The sequence below is a fragment of the Dendrobium catenatum genome, unplaced genomic scaffold (assembly GCF_001605985.2).
Source record: "Dendrobium catenatum unplaced genomic scaffold, ASM160598v2 fragScaff_scaffold_821, whole genome shotgun sequence".
Taxonomy (NCBI): domain Eukaryota; kingdom Viridiplantae; phylum Streptophyta; class Magnoliopsida; order Asparagales; family Orchidaceae; genus Dendrobium; species Dendrobium catenatum.
Window position 1 is genome coordinate 371,643 of NW_021319283.1, and position 16,261 is coordinate 387,903.

At 35.2% G+C, this 16,261-nt stretch overlaps 1 protein-coding gene across 2 annotated transcripts in view; it reads right to left on the minus strand.

Moving 5' to 3' along the window:
• LOC110106034 (uroporphyrinogen decarboxylase 1, chloroplastic) overlaps positions 1-16,261 on the minus strand; it is a 31,667-nt gene that overhangs the window by 8,667 nt on the left and 6,739 nt on the right. The window contains exons 2-5 of one of the 2 annotated variants that reach the window (XM_020835756.2): positions 12,376-12,486; positions 12,147-12,280; positions 5,957-6,339; positions 4,897-5,181 (exon numbers count right to left, since the gene is read on the minus strand). In XM_020835756.2, the coding sequence (XP_020691415.2) occupies positions 4,897-5,181; positions 5,957-6,339; positions 12,147-12,280; positions 12,376-12,404 (831 nt within the window). In that variant the 5' untranslated portion in view covers positions 12,405-12,486. The remainder of the gene's footprint in view (positions 1-4,896; positions 5,182-5,956; positions 6,340-12,146; positions 12,281-12,375; positions 12,487-16,261) is intronic. The other variant, XM_020835755.2, reaches the window with a different exon arrangement.

Consider the following 16,261-nt stretch of genomic DNA (forward strand, 5'->3'; position numbering starts at 1 on the left):
CTTTCTCCAAAATCTCCACTACCTTCATATTCCCCCCGCCTACCTCCAAAATCAACACCTCGACGCTTAAAATCAGCACTTCAAATGATGTTGTTCGCGAACATAAATGAGCCGAACGTATTAGTGTTCAAGTTTGTTTATTTAAGAATCGAGTATTTAAAATATTGTTCAAGTTTGTTTGTTTAGTTAATTAAACGATCACAAACGAGCTTTAATCGAACCGAACGAGTAGCTCGTCGAACGTTTAATTCTCTTGCCGCCCTAACAGTGTTGATGATTTATGAGTTCTTATGTGATATGTCATTACTATTTGTTTTTGGAAATTGGAATTATATGTTAATGAAAAGAATACTGGGATTTGGGAAAGATAAAATTTTGAGCTGAATTATATTTCATGTTGTCTTATTATTGAGATATTTTGATTTCACTTCATATCTTACGCATTTTTATGTTTTATATTATTCACTCATTAGTATATAAAAAATTTATTTTATGTTTACGCAATCTTTTGATTTTGAGGCTTACGCCTCAAAATGCATTGAGGCTTACGCCTCGCCTCACGAATGAAAAATGCCTCAATACTCGAATACGCAATTTTAAACATTGATCTCAAATAATAAATACAGAACATTTCACTTTAAACATCTTCATAAACTTCTATTGAATAACAACACCAATAATAATAACATCAAGTCTTTATCCTACAACGTGGGGTTGACTACATGAATCATTTTTTTTTTTCATTATGTCCAGTTAAGAGATACACTCACTAAATAAACATAGGTATAAAACCAAGGTTTTAAAAGGCGAAATCGGGAATCGAGGCGAGGCGTAAGCCTCGAGGCGGATCAAGGTGTAAGCCTCAAAATGATTAAAATAAATTAATTTAAAATTATTAAAGATGACAAAAAATAACAAAATATTATGTCAACTATGAATTTGAAGATTTGTTTCAAGATAATATTACTAGAATACAAGATTTAAAATAAACTCACTTAAAAATAAAACATCCCCTTAGGATCAAGACCCAAAGCAAGCTCATCATCACTTTGATTGTCTTCAGAAGAACCTCCATAATTAATGGCAAAGTCATCCTCAAACTCTTCTTCATCTATAATATTTTTTCATTTATCTCTTATATCATTTAATATTTCATTAGCTCTAAAATGAAACAATAGTAACATACAAACAATTCATTATATTTAAGAATACCTTTGAATTTTTTTGAAGCTTCAATCTCACTTTTTTTATTTCTTTTATATACTTGGGTAGTTGATTCATTGTCTTTTTTATTGACATGTTTCTCCTTCTACTTCAACTTCAGAAACATCAGCATTCTTATGAGTAACCCATTCATCATCAAATTGTAACTCAAAAACAAACAAATGGTCAATGTCATTCTCAATATTTCCTTAATTCTACAATTTGAGATGTTTATCTTTCAGTTTTTTGTTAAACATAACATAAATTAGTTTGTTCATTCGATCTGCCGCCAATCGATTTCTTCTCTTTGTATGAATTTGATTGAAGATGCTCCAATTACACTTACATGCAGAAGCCGAACACGTTAGGCTAAGAACTTTAACTGTAAAAGCTTTCAATTCAGGAACATCATCTCCAAACTGAGCCCACCAACGTTCTACATGAAGACAAACATAATATTTTATGAATATTTGTTAAAGTAGAAGACTTGAACATAAATATTAACATTAAAATTATAAATACACAAACTATAAACATATCAGGAGATCGTGTTTTGTAGCATGCTTGTGCTGCTCTAAATCCAAATATTCCCTTTTTCAAATGAAAATTCTCAAGTTGATCATTCACTTTGAGGTAGTCTTCTTCAGTTTTAGTCTGTCCATACATGCATACAAATCAGTTTTCATCTCTTTGTCAACATGAAAATCCTTATCATAATGAAATTGGGGATTTAAATAGTACGCAGCAGCATATAAGTGTTTGTGTAATTGTCGATCCCACTTTTTATCTATAATATCCCATATTTCTTTGTAGGCACTTTCTTGACCTCCCAATTCTTTTACAATGTCTTCTTTAGCCCTATTCATTGCTTCATAAATAAATCTCATTGTCGGGGCCCTCTCACCATCAACCATTCTAAGCACCTTTACTAATGGTCCTATTGTCTTCAAAGCATAATTTGTACTAGGCCAAAATAAATCATCTTTCATAAAAATCTTTTCAACTTGTTTTTCTTCCTGTTTTTTGGCCCATGAACTTTTATCCCACTATTTAGAAGCAAACATTGCTTCCAAAGGTTGTCTTAACTCCTCGAATCTCTGAATGTTAAATATGCAATAGCAAATCTTGTAACAGCAGGTCTAATAATTTCTTTGTCGGTGAATTTTCTCATCAAGTTGAGTACCCAAGAATGATTGTCTATAAACTTACTAATGAATTTGACCTTCAATATGGATGATTTATGTTGAGGCAACTGTCCCAACCTTTCAAGCATCAAGTCAATACAATGTGCAGCACAAGGAGTCAAGTAAAGGTGAGGCCTCTTCTCCATTAACATTCTCCCTGCAGCTTTGTATGCACTTGCATTATCAGTAACAACCTGTACTACTAAGGCATCTCCCACTTCCTCCACAATTTCATCCAACATTTCAAACAATAATTGTGCATCCTTTACAAAGCTTGAAGCATCTACTGATTTGAGAAAAACTGTTCCATATGGATTGTTGATAAAGAAATTAATAATACTTCTATGTCGAATATCTGACCAACCATCTAACATTATTATCACTCATGTCTCAATCCAAGTCTTCTTAACATCATCCACCATTTTTGAAGTTGTCTTAACCTTCTCATTCAGCATCCAAAGTCCTCAGCTCATACATGCTTGGAAGTTGTTATCCTCTTCAATAACTTTCAACAGATCGTAATAAATTGATCCATGACGGACTCCTAACAACATTAAATGGAATCCAATTTTCATAGATGAATCTGGCGATATCCAAACAAACTATGTTCCTGAGTTCTTTTGTAGCTGTAGGAGGCTGAATATCCTGAGTATTTATGTTTTCCTCGTTATCAATATTTAGCATAAATCTATCCATGGGCCCCCGACTGCCTTGGTCAGAAGAAACTAGATGGCTTCCAGTACTAGAACCTTCATGCTGTGATCCATAGTAAGAAGAGTTTCCTATCATCTCTTCCATATTTATTTGTGTGACCTCCTTTTGTGGTGGAAATTTTCTTTAAATAATCTATACATTCCTTTCTCACCTCATCAGGTACTTTTGTACATGGTTCCATATTGACATGAGTGCAGTGGCTCGGTACCGAGCATGTACCTAGTGGTACCGAGCGGTACTAGCTCGGTACCGAGCATGTACCGCTCAGTATCGAGCATATACTTGCTCGGTACCTAGCGATAACTAGCAGTACCGAGCATGTACTGAGCGGATGAATGAAAGAAAGTCGAATCAGGAGTTATTCAAGCTTTCGTTACTGCACATCAAAGTCAAGGCCCACAACACTGCTCACCTGCTCTTCCGACCTAATCGAGGCCTGGACGTTTCCTGCACTCACAACTTCGGCTTCGTTTCCTGCTTTCGAAACCGTTATTGCTTCCGGCTTCATTTCCTGCGTCGTCTCCTTCCGACTTCGTCTCCTGCACTCACAGCTTCGTCTCCTTCTCTCACGACTTCGTCTCTTTCCCTCACGGCTTCGCCTCCAGTTCGCCTTTCAATTCTCACAGGAAGCCCTAATCCGATACGCGAATACGAATCGGCTGCATTGTATTTACATATATACCGAAGAAAAAATTTTGAAGCGGTGCCTCGTACTACCTCGAGGCATTACGCTCTGAAGCGTACGCCTCGTGCAAAAAAATCGTAGGCTTCGCAGGATGGTTCGAGGCGTAAGCCCCGATACGCATGACTTCCGCCTCGACTTGAGGCGCAACTCAATGCAGACGCCTCGTCCGCTTTTTTAATGGTTGGTAAAAACATTATTAAACATTATTGAAATCTAATACAATCAAAAACCCTTTGGCCACTCCATAACTATTTTTAAGAATATCATTAAGATTTGAAGGTAAGATTCATTAAACTACAATTAGATTGACTTTGTTTCAATGAATCTGAGAAACAAAAACAAATAAGTCAATATCCAAGTTGAGTATTATAGTAGATCGATATATGTAAGACTATGAAGGATATGTGGTAAAACCATGAAGGATAGAAAGATAACCGATTATATTAAACAAATAATGGGAATAAAACCAATGAAATATACAATGGAGGGCAGAAAAATGATCTTATAAATCTAGTACTCAAGTTACTAGAATCACTGTTAAATAATTAGGAAAGAGGAAAGACCAAAGTGCTATGACCAGAAGTTGTGAAAAATGACCAGCAAAAAATACAATTAACACCTCATGTAGCACTTAAAGATGATGAAAGAACAATGGTTTAGATCAATTTCTTCTAATGATAATTATTGCTCCCTCACATAATTCTTTAATAAACCCAATATATCTTTTATCAGTGTATTTCTTTAAATTAGATTATTCAAATAAACCTTTGTATAGTTGAATATTCACTTCCATGAGTAAAGGTGAATTCCCATTAAGGCCATTTTAAAACCTTCATTGTCATGTAATGATCAAGAGCAATCCTCAAATGAGAACTTGTAAGCTCTTTCTTAGTGGTTTTTTTTAATAATTAAGAATGAACAAAAGGCCTATCGCATTACATGAAGCTCATACTAAAATAAGATCTAAGGACTTGATGTGCAAAACCTTAACCTTATATTACAGTTGCATCTATGACTCTAACATTAAGGAAGAATGCCTAATGAGGTTAAGCGTGCATGCAGACACAAATATCCCTGATGAATAAAATAAAACTTAATTGAAAACCATACCTCTTGAATGTATGGTCTTGACCATTGCTCCCAAGCATTTGGAGGTATCTGCCCACCCCATGAATCAAAAATCTGTATACATTGTGCTCCAGATTTCACTTGAAAGATAATATACTCAGAAATTGCTCGTGTGAGGTGAGAAAGAAGAGACTTTAACACATGTGGTGCAGTATGACACATGCTTTTAATATTGGCATAAGTCCGAGTTGTACCCCCTTCCACAATATAAGTAGCAATTGTCCAGGGTGCCCCAACAAAACCAAGAACTGCTGCATGCTCCCCAACCTATAAGGAATGAAAGACAAATATGATTAAGACAAAAATAAGATTTTATGAATATTAATCATCATCAAGAGTCTTTATAATCCTTATTACAACAATATAAGGCTGGCTTTAGAAACCCTCCTCCATTCATTCATGCTAATTACAAGATTTTTAATTCTATTTTGCAGCATCTTTTGCATACTTATTAGCCGTGATATGGTCTACTCATTTTTCAGCACAATACTGCTATAGTATATATATATTCACTTAATTTAGGTGTGCATCTTCTATTCTACATAATACATGACTAACCACCACAATTTATTTTGCACCATCTTATTAGTTATTACCAATAGGTGTTACTGCCGTGATATTCTAATACAATCTTTTCTAACTCTATCATTATATAATTTTTACCACAGCATCTCAATATTTTCATTTCTGCCACACAACAACAAGAATATATATATGCATACACACACACATTAATTAGTGTCCTCTTTTAAAAAGTTGAGAGCCTAACCTATCATCCTTCTTCTCGAAGAAGTTTAATCATTGGTGGTCTTAAGGTCGTATTTGCAATATGTCAAAAAGCGGGCATCAATTTTTGGTTCAGTAGCCGGATACAAGCAAAAAAGCATGATTCTTTGTTTGCAGATGATTTTCTTTCATTTATAATTAATAAAATATCTAAAAATTAAAATCAAGATTAAAGCAGAAAAAACGGTAGATAACCGAGGTGAAGGAAATAATGCCTCAAGAAAAAGATAAAAAACTAATGTTTAAGTTATTATACCTCGGATCTCAAGATTTTTAGAGATTCTCCCACAAATTGAAGCTTGTCCAAGTCAATGGAATGCAAATTATTCAGATCATCCTCTGAAGAAATTGGGTTCTGAATAATAGGGCCTTTTACTTCTTCTATCTCAAAATGAACACCAAATGCTGGTAGAGGAGTAAGTATATCAGAAAAAATTATCACACCATCTGGATGGAAAGCTCTCCAAGGCTGCAAAGAAATTTCCACAATGAGATCAACTGTCTCTGACCTCACTCTGAATGATGGATGTTTCTCTGCAAGTTTTCTATATACAGCCATATACCTTCCTGCTTGGCGCATCATCCATGCTGGAGGCCTGCTGACAAGATCCCCTCTAGCTGCTTGAACAAGTAGTGGATCTGGATATTTATTTATTGTTTAGAAACTACCCAGTTTAGCTGTAAAGGAAAATTAAGGCAAGCAGTAAATGCAGGCAGTTTTGGTTTAAACGGTTTTCAAAGATCCCGAGCATGGAAAAGAAAAGCTAAAAAAGCATAACAAATAGTTATAATGACCCATCTCTTAGCCCCTTCCTGATCATACATTAACCTGGCCTTTAATGAAAACCTATACAAGGCAGGAATAAAAAAGAAATCACATAATAGAAGACATTTCTTTATAATTTTATAAAGAGTGCACTAAAATTATAGTAGGAACACCAAAATATAGAACTATTGGTTAACTCGATCAATGGGCTGCTCCAAGGAAGTAGTCAATAAAACAAAACACTAGCTCATGCGGCGTTACCCTCTTTGCGAAGAGAAAACAAGGAGTTTAAATACTCCCAAAAAATCATAAATATGCACTATTTTAACCGATACACTCTATAAAGAAAACAAAGCAAACACAGTTCATACCCAAAGCTCCAGCTCCAATTTATATCTGCAAACAAGAGTAACAATCTTCTCAAAAAACAAAACATCCTGCATGAAATGGCAACCAACCTTAATATGTTTGTCCATTTCATGAAACATTGGATTATTGATAATATGGTTGCATGATTGTCACAATACAGAGCCATAGGCTCAATTACTAGAAAATTAAACCCTTCTAATAGAGCCCTTCTAATAGAGTCCTGGCTCAATTATATGTAGAATAAGTCATGGCTCTACATTCCATTTCAGCACTGGATTTGGTTACAATATTTTGCTTCTTAGGCTTCGTTTGGGACGGCTTTCTTACTGCTTCTTAAAGCAATTTTCTAGCAAAATAAAATTTTTTGTGCTATAAAATTGCTTTAAGAAGCATAAGAAAATCGTCCCAAACGAAGCCTAAGTCTTCCCGGCAATAAGATTGCCTCCCACAAAAATAAAGCACCCAAAAATCAACTTTTTGCAATCAACAGACTCAACATAGTTAGCATCAGTGAATGCTACAATATTTAAGTACCCAATATGAGCAGGCAATAACCCCTTTCCAGAATTTTTCTTTATGCATAAAAGAATGTGAAGAATAGTATCCATTTATATTAGATTTTGCATAAGTTGACTTGAGACCTAAACAACAAAAGATATGATTGCATAAATTTCAAATAAAACAATTTTCAATGAACCTTCTAAACTAAAGATAGATCATCATATGGTGTGTCCTCATCGAATATAATTTGATTATCCACGTGAGTGTCGACTAGTTTGCAACCTAGAGGTTTAAATTCTTCAAGAAAATCAGTGACATTTTTTTACGATAGAGAATTTCCTCTCTTGACATAAATAAATTCAATACCAAGAAATTATTTGGTGCCAAAGATCTTCAGTTACACTACAATTCTATAAGTAGTATTTTACTTGGGTCTTTTCCATTGCTTACAGAGGGTAGTATATCATTTAGATATATGGATAGAAAAATTGAGCATATTGCTCTATATTTATCATAGATAAAATAACAGTTGGTATTTCAAAGGCCAATTTTTGCAAGAAACTTACAGAGTTTGTAAAAACAAGCCCATGGACTCTGCTAGACCCCATAAGTAGCCTTCCAAATTAAGCATGTGTGTATGTCCCCTTGAGCAACATACCAAGTTGGTTGATCCATATATACATCTTCATTCAAATCACTATAAAGGAAGAGGTTACTAACATCTATTTGCAACATGGCCAACCTTGAATGATAACCATAGAGATTAGAATTCTGATAGCGTTAGGCGCCTGACAATCGAAAAGAAAATATCAATATAACATTTCCCATGGACTTAAATAAAATCTTTGGCAAGCAATCGAGCTTTGTATCAATCAATAAAGCCATCAAGTCAAATTGTGGGAGTGAATACCTATCTACAAGCGATTGGTTTAACATTACAGGAAGGTAACCAATTCACATGTTTGCTGTCTATGAAGAATGCTCATCTAAGCATCCATTGTCTATTTCCATAGAAGACATAGAAGTGCTTCTAGACATGTCCTAACTCCTAAGCATAGATTTAACATTTAAAGACAAGGAAAAACAATGATAAGATGGGGATAAATGATCAAAGTTCATGAATGAGTGAATAGAATGAAAATAGTTAATAATTTATGACAATTTAGTGCAATAAGAAGTTGTAGCTCTAAAGGCACGATTTAAGAGGGAACTTCGATAGACGTAGAAGAGATGATAGGAGGTGTTGCAACTGGAGGTGGACTATTTATTCTATAGTGCACCTTGTAGAGAAGGAGATGCAGAGAGAAAAGGAAGAGAAAATGGAACATATGTTAATGATTTAGAAGTAGCAATATGAAATAAATAAGAATTCTTATGAAAGGTGATGTCCATTGACATATATAGATATTTGCTAACAATAATAATATTTATATCAATTTTGAATTTAAAAACACCCAAGGAAGATACAAGGAGTGATACAAGAAGAGAGTCTATCATGCAAGCAAAAAAATAAACAATGGAAAAAAGAACCAAACACCCACATAATAAGAGAAATAATAGGCAAATTGGGAGATCGAATGTGGATTGGGAAATGTTTTTTGAAAACTGCAGAGTATCACAATTAGTAAGGTAAGAGGAAATTAGGATCACATGTTCCCAAAATTGGCATGGCATATTCATATGAGACATAAGTGTCCTAACAACATTAAAGAGATGACCATGTGTATGTTTGGTGACTTCATTTTGTTAAGAGATATGTGTTGTCTAATTAAGAAGGTAATTTTTTAAATTAAAAGCTAGGGGTGTCAATATTAGACACAAGCCGAAACCCCGACCCGATCCCGACACGAAAATTTCAGAGTTCGAGTCAACCTGAACCCGAACCGGGTCGGGTTCTGAGTCAACCTGAACCCGAACCGGGTCGGGTTCTGAGTCAACCTGAACCCGAACCGGGTCGGGTTCTGAGTCAACCTGAACCCGAACCGGGTCGGGTTCTGAGTCAACCTGAACCCGAACCGGGTCGGGTTCTGAGTCAACCTGAACCCGAACCGGGTCGGGTTCTGAGTCAACCTGAACCCGAACCGGGTCGGGTTCTGAGTCAACCTGAACCCGAACCGGGTCGGGTTCTGATGGAATTGAGCTTGCAAGTATTCTAAAGCATTATCAATGTGCAAAACATTTGGTAAGGAGGAAAACTGAGTTTAATTTCTTAATGAAACTTATGAAATAAATCAAAGGGCTTTTCATAAATATTTTACAGTATACCCAAGTAACTCAAGAAGGATAATTAACAAAGAAAATAAATAGTTAAACCTTAAGTGAGCTTGAACTCATAACATGATTCAAACCCCAAATATCATAATGAATTAACTCAAAAGAAATAAGACAATAACTAGTACTAGATGATAGAAATGATATATGACAACATTTGCCCAATTCACAAACAAGGTATTCAAATTTAGAAGGAAGAGACCTAACAAAATTTTGATATCGAGAAGGAGAAGGATAGTCCAACTGCAATGTCATTGATAAGGAATAATAGTGAAAGCAAAAGAAAAAGAATTATCAGTTGTTAAGTAGCATATGCCTCTAGATTCAATACCCTCCAAACAATCTTCATTGAGCTAAGGTCTTAAAAGACAATGCGTAGAATAAAACGTTACAAAATAACAATAGCTTGTAAGATAATGAACAAAAAATGCTGCGATCCCAAGACGCATAATGACTAGGATTGAGAAGGGTCAACAATTCCTTCCAAGGATAGGGAACTATTGTAATGATGAAAGGTGGCAAAGAAGACATGCAACAAAGAAAATAACTATTGGTATATATAATGTGGAAAGATTCTCTTGAATAAAAATCCAGAACATACTAGTAAAGGCAATAGTACTAAAGCATAAGGAAAAGATTGCCTTAGAAACTAAGTGATAGAGAGAGAGAGGCCTTCGTCTATTAGAATAATCGAGAGGCATAGTAAGAAAGCTTGAACTAAATGAAAGCAAATTAAAGTTGTCTGTGGATATGTGTTAGGCAATTGAAAGAAAGCCATATCAATCCCACATATTCAGGAGGATCATAGTGAAACTACAGTATAGGCATAAATTAAAGAGATTTTTATAGCCACGATCACCACCAATTTGTCCTCCCCAACCACGTCTTCCTCTCCTGCATCGTGAATTAGAGCAAAGATAGAGTGACCATGGGTCAAATATGAAGAATTTGATAGTTTAGTGATGCAAGAGACTTAAGATAAAGCTTAGTAACATTTGCATGATAGAATAAGCCTTTAATTGAGATTTTATACCTTACAAAAAGGGATGAACTCTAGAAAATAGTTTGGCAACCCAAAATTCTTAATTATATTTTTGTTAGAGAACAATATCAATAGTGAAGAGATAATGTTGGAGCAATTCATCATACTTCCATCAATATGTAATAGTACTCTTGAATTGGCAAGTTCTTCTGTTGGAGAGAACAAATGTCATCATAGAGAGTGTATATCTAGAAGATATTGCTATCTTAAAAATAGATGGAATGAAGAAAGTCTCATAACTTGTTGGCAATGTCTTGAAATATGATAAAAGATGCAATGAATAGTTCAAGGTTCTTAAGGAGCCACACTGAGTAAGAACAACATAATCAAAAGCTTACTATTTGACCAGCTTAAGGTTTGCTATCTGAAAGGCCATCAAAATGATTGAATTTTCATGTGATGTGACAAAGAATCAAAGGGCTCTAACCATAGAAGATAATCATAATCCTAAAATTTGATGGACATATCAGTGATGGAGGAGGGTTTCACTTAATTTAGAGGAGAGATAGAAATTATAACACCTATGAGAGATGTACAACAATCTAAGAATTATATAAATCGTGTCAAAAAACTGAAGTCTAAAGTAGGATCATAAAGTGAATGTGGGAGCAGAACAAGTGTGATCACTTGGGTATGCAAGGAGAGTCCCAAGGGTTCTTAGAGCGACCACTAGCATACAAAGATGCATGTAGGGATTAGAGCACACGAGTGTAACACATGCATAATGTGCATACGAGTAATGCAGCATAAATGCAAACAATTGGAGGCATACAAGTGTACGTTGTTGTCAAGCACATGACAATAATGTAGCGAGCGAGTGCAACAAGCAGCGAATGTAGCATACGGGCAAATATAGTTTGCGAGAAAAGTAGGCAAACAATAGGCTAGGGAATTGAATGAGTATAGTGTGCGCAACAAGGGGTGAATTAAATTACATGGTGTGGCTGAAAGGTGGGATGTTTGCTAAGTTAGGATATCTAAGGATCTAGGTCCTAGTATTATGTTAAAATAACATAATTAGATGATTTAATCAGAGAATATTAATGCCTATTTATAGGCATACATGAAAAATAAATAGGAAAGTTGGGGCATGGGCATCTAGAGCTCAAGGTCTAATGCCATGTTAAAAGAAAGAAATAGTTGTTTTATTCATTGAAGAATAGTGCCTATTTATAGGCGTACATGAAAGAATAAATATGAAGTTAATAAAGAAGAAAATAAAAGTAGTTGAGAAGAAATCAATATAAATCTTCCCAAAACATATACTCTCTATACATAATGTTTTCATAATATGTTAAACCCAACAAAATGCAATCTTTCTTGGACAAGAAATTAGCACATCGTCCAACCCATAACTAGCATCAAGCCTTTTAGTTTGCCCATAGAACGTCTATGACAGCATGACCAAAAGTGAGAGAATCTGAACTCAACATAAGAACTAAGAACTAACAAATAAATACAGAAATGGAGACGGGAAGCCTCTTAAGTGAAGTATACCAGCAGAAGAGCTTGCCCTAGGAAATCTCAAGGGGATTTTTCTCCGGGATGGAGTACTACTTCGAAAGATAACATCCCGAGCGAACCCTAAATGGAGGAACGAACCGGAAGGTCTACAACTTGCAGAGAACCCACTGCAAGAAATGCAATCAAAGTCCATGCTCAGTTCGCATTGGCGACAAACTGGCACTTCAAGAGGTGGGAAAAATAGAGATTTGGGGGACTTCACCTTCTCGGCGGAGCCGAAATTATTTGCATTGCCTTCTTTGTTGAATTCTCTTCTTAAATTCGCAGGGTGGAATAGTTTTCTTCCACTCCCGCCTCCCGCTCTTCCCCTTATCTGATAGCTCCGTTTGGTCGGAGAAATTATTCTGTGTGTGAATACCATCACAACGATGTGTTCGGTTTGGAAAGGTTAAACAGTCAATTGACTTGCTTAAACCTCGTAAATCCGACCCGTCTTCCAGCCCGACCCGGGAGATTTAGGTTGGCGCTTCTTTTTTCAGAATTTAAGGCGCACGCGAATCACCGCAATATATAACGCTTAGAGCCAAAATTTTCGCAGAGAAGTCAAAAATTTCGCAGAGAAAATGCCGATGCAGATGGAGATTGATCTGAAGGAGGATGTTGGTTTTTATGAGCAGACAATATTTTCGCAGGTCTCGGAGGAAGCCGATAACCTGGAGAATGCCGACGTCCCGGAAACAAGCGCACATGAAGCAGAACATGTAGAACCAGTGGTACTGGACGAAAAGTTCAGCATCTCGGTAAAGTTCGCCTCCTTCCAAGTTTTCTTTGTGCATTTATTGTGTTTAACAAAGATGCGTTTTTTTATCAACAATGTGCATAATGTAAAATTGTAATTGATTTAAAAAGAATACTCGATGTTCTCTTCTTCTAAAGCATTATTGATCTAGGCTACAATAAGGATTTTGTAGTTTGATTTTCTTAATTCAAAGTTTTGTTGCGTATTATTTGCGTATGTATTGTGTATCTGTTTGATATACATTGAATATTTTCTGTGTATACATTGCATATACATTGTGTATACATTGCGTATACATTGCGCATATGTTGGGTTTTTATTGCGTATTGTATTGCTTAATTGCTGCTTATCTTTTGCGTATCGGTTGCGTATTGGTTGCCTATTTTACCGTTCACTTAATGCGTATTTCTCATGATGTTTATGTTAATGAGAAAGAGGCATACGTGGCTTATCGTTCTTATGGATATAATATTGGTTTTAGTGTTCGTAAGGATCATCACAGTTACTGCCCAAATTCCAGAAATTTAAAATCCAAGGACTTTATTTGTTCAAAAGCTGGTTTCAAGAAGTTGCCTGATCTTAATATCCAAAGGAAATATCGAAGATCAGATACTCGAACTGGTTGTCTAGCTATGGTTAGGTTTACAGTGGATGAAGCTGGATATTGGAAGGTGAAAAAATTTATTGAAAATCACAATCATGATTTGCCTAGGCCAGAAGACCGACATCTTCTTAGATCATGCAGGAATATTTGGGCTGCAGAGGAGATTGTGGGGGGAGATGATGTTCACGTGTGTTAGTTTGAATGGGTGAAAGAGGGGTTGATGGATATTTCTTTACACCCAAGAGATCAGATTCTTCAGGGGTTACTCCTTGGATGTCAACAAAAATCTGTGAAAAATTATTCTCAAATAAATACGCAATCTAAACGCAATCATATACGCAATATATACATATTATATACGCAAGCTGTACGCATAACGTACGCAAGACATATGCATGGTATATGCAAACCGTACGCAATATGTAAGCAATATATAAACTTTTCACAATAAATATCTGTCTTCTCTTTAAATTAACAAATAATTTGGCAGTCTTCTCAGTGTTATATACAATGTCATCAGATCATCGAAGGAAACGGGGCCTTCTGTCAGGATACTTTGGGAGATGAATGGAAGTGTGCTCCAGGAACCAAACCTGCATAAAATTTAGATATTCTCAGTTAGATTTAGCAAAACAATCAGTCAATTAAAATGTTTAATAAGAATTGTTTTAGCACTCACAATAAGCAGTGGCACAAATCCATTGACATAACCCGCTGGCCTGTTATTTGAGATCTTCATAGATACATTATTAAAATCTTCAACCAGGCATTCCCAAATTGCCCATGCCCAGTTAATTGATGAAAAATCATCAACATTATTTGCTATTGTCTTAAGCATCTTAGGAACTTTAAAGTTGCTTTGTTGGAAAAATAAATTAGAACACAAATACATAATAAATGTTTTTAATATGGTATATGGGGAGCTTTCCCTAGTCAACTCAAACATTTCAGTCTTAATATCCTTTGAACTGATTGTTGAAGTCGGCAAGGTCATCCAAGTAATCTCCTCACCTCTATTTGGTAGTCCAGTCAGGAGGGCCACTTCATCAGCTGTGAAAGGGACAACATGACCCTCTATAATGAAGCTTTGCTTTTCAATGTTCCACATCGTTAGCAGCTGGTAGATAAGTGGGGCGTTTTGCTCAAATCCAGGAAATTGAAGAAATTAGTAAATATTAAGTTCCTTCAATTTTTCTTCAATTTCAACAGTAATTATTTCTGAAAATGTATCACACATTGTTCTGATAGTCGAAACATAGCATCTATATGATATAGGACAGACGTAAATCTGCGTAGAATAAGAAACTATAATTAATTTAGAGAAGCATATTATACGCAATAAAGTACGCATATAAAACGCAATAAAATACGCACATTGTACGCATACCATACGCAATGTGTACGCATACCATACGCGTTGTGTACGCATACCATACGCGATGGGTACGCATACCATACGCAATGTACGCAAAGGAAGAGAAAAATATCAGCAGAAATCTATGGTTTATGATACACTAATCGTTTTTCTTTATTGGAAGTTTAGTTTTATGATTTAAAGATCCAAAGTACTTATTATAAAATGTTAGGTTTTGTCTTCAACATATACGCAGAAAATAAGTAAAATTTACGCAGATTATACACATTGTGTACAAAGAAAATATGAAGAAAGAACGAAAATGGTGAGATAAATTTAAACTTTTATAGTTACTCGGAATGATTTAAATTTATTTTTTAGTTTCTTCAGCAAATACGCGTTGAATACCAAAGATATCCGTAGTTCATTTTATGTCAATGTAAGAATTTTCGCACCTTTCTCTTTGCAGGTGAATCCTTTTCCATGTCCATGATGAGAAGAAGAGATTGCTGGAGGAATTCAGCGAGAGTTTTTCGCTGGAAGCTCGGGAGAAATGGAGCGAATGGCCGAAATGTGGAATTTGAAAAATGTTAAAATTTTTCGCCTTTTTCATTGTATATATCGGGCGGGCCACGTATTATTTACTCTCGAAAATACAAATGAGTCGGGCCTTAACTTTCCACGTAAGCACGCCACGCGTTATGTTTTTATTGGCTACTGTTACAGACCGAACACATCGTTGTGATCGGATTCCACACAGAATAATTTCTCCCCACAAAGGGACCAACGATGATGCCTCTCCGATCCGGTGGAGAAAGGGCAAGATAATTGGCTGCGGCGCCTTTGGCCAAGTTTGCTTGTTTTCCACTTTATATTTGCATGGGAAATTTTATTTTTTTCCCTTACAATAAATTTATAAGTCTTAATATCTTGATTATTTTATTATTTTAACAAATATTTTCTAAATAATTTTGGAATTAAAAAAAAAGTCTCAATTTTTATATAAAAGCAAAGTGCATAAAAGCTAAAACCTCCAATTTAATTTGAACAAGAATTTTGAATGCATCCTCTGCTACTATAGTTAGGGATTGTTGTTGGAGGAGATGATGCACATAGAAGTAATATGAGAGAAGAAAATAGGGATCATAAAAGCTTCATTTTTCAATGAATTGTTCATTCTATTTTAATTCTCCAATTTCTCGTCTTAAGAAATTGATTGTTCTCTAATTTTGTCTAGTCTATGTTGGCGATGATGAATAATGCAACAATATACCCTTAGTGTCGTAATACAAAGATAATGATGAACGAAGTCCCCATAAAAAATATCAAAAATTTAATTTGATATGCTTTTTTTTTGTAATATTTTTACTTACTTATGCACTTCTCATAAC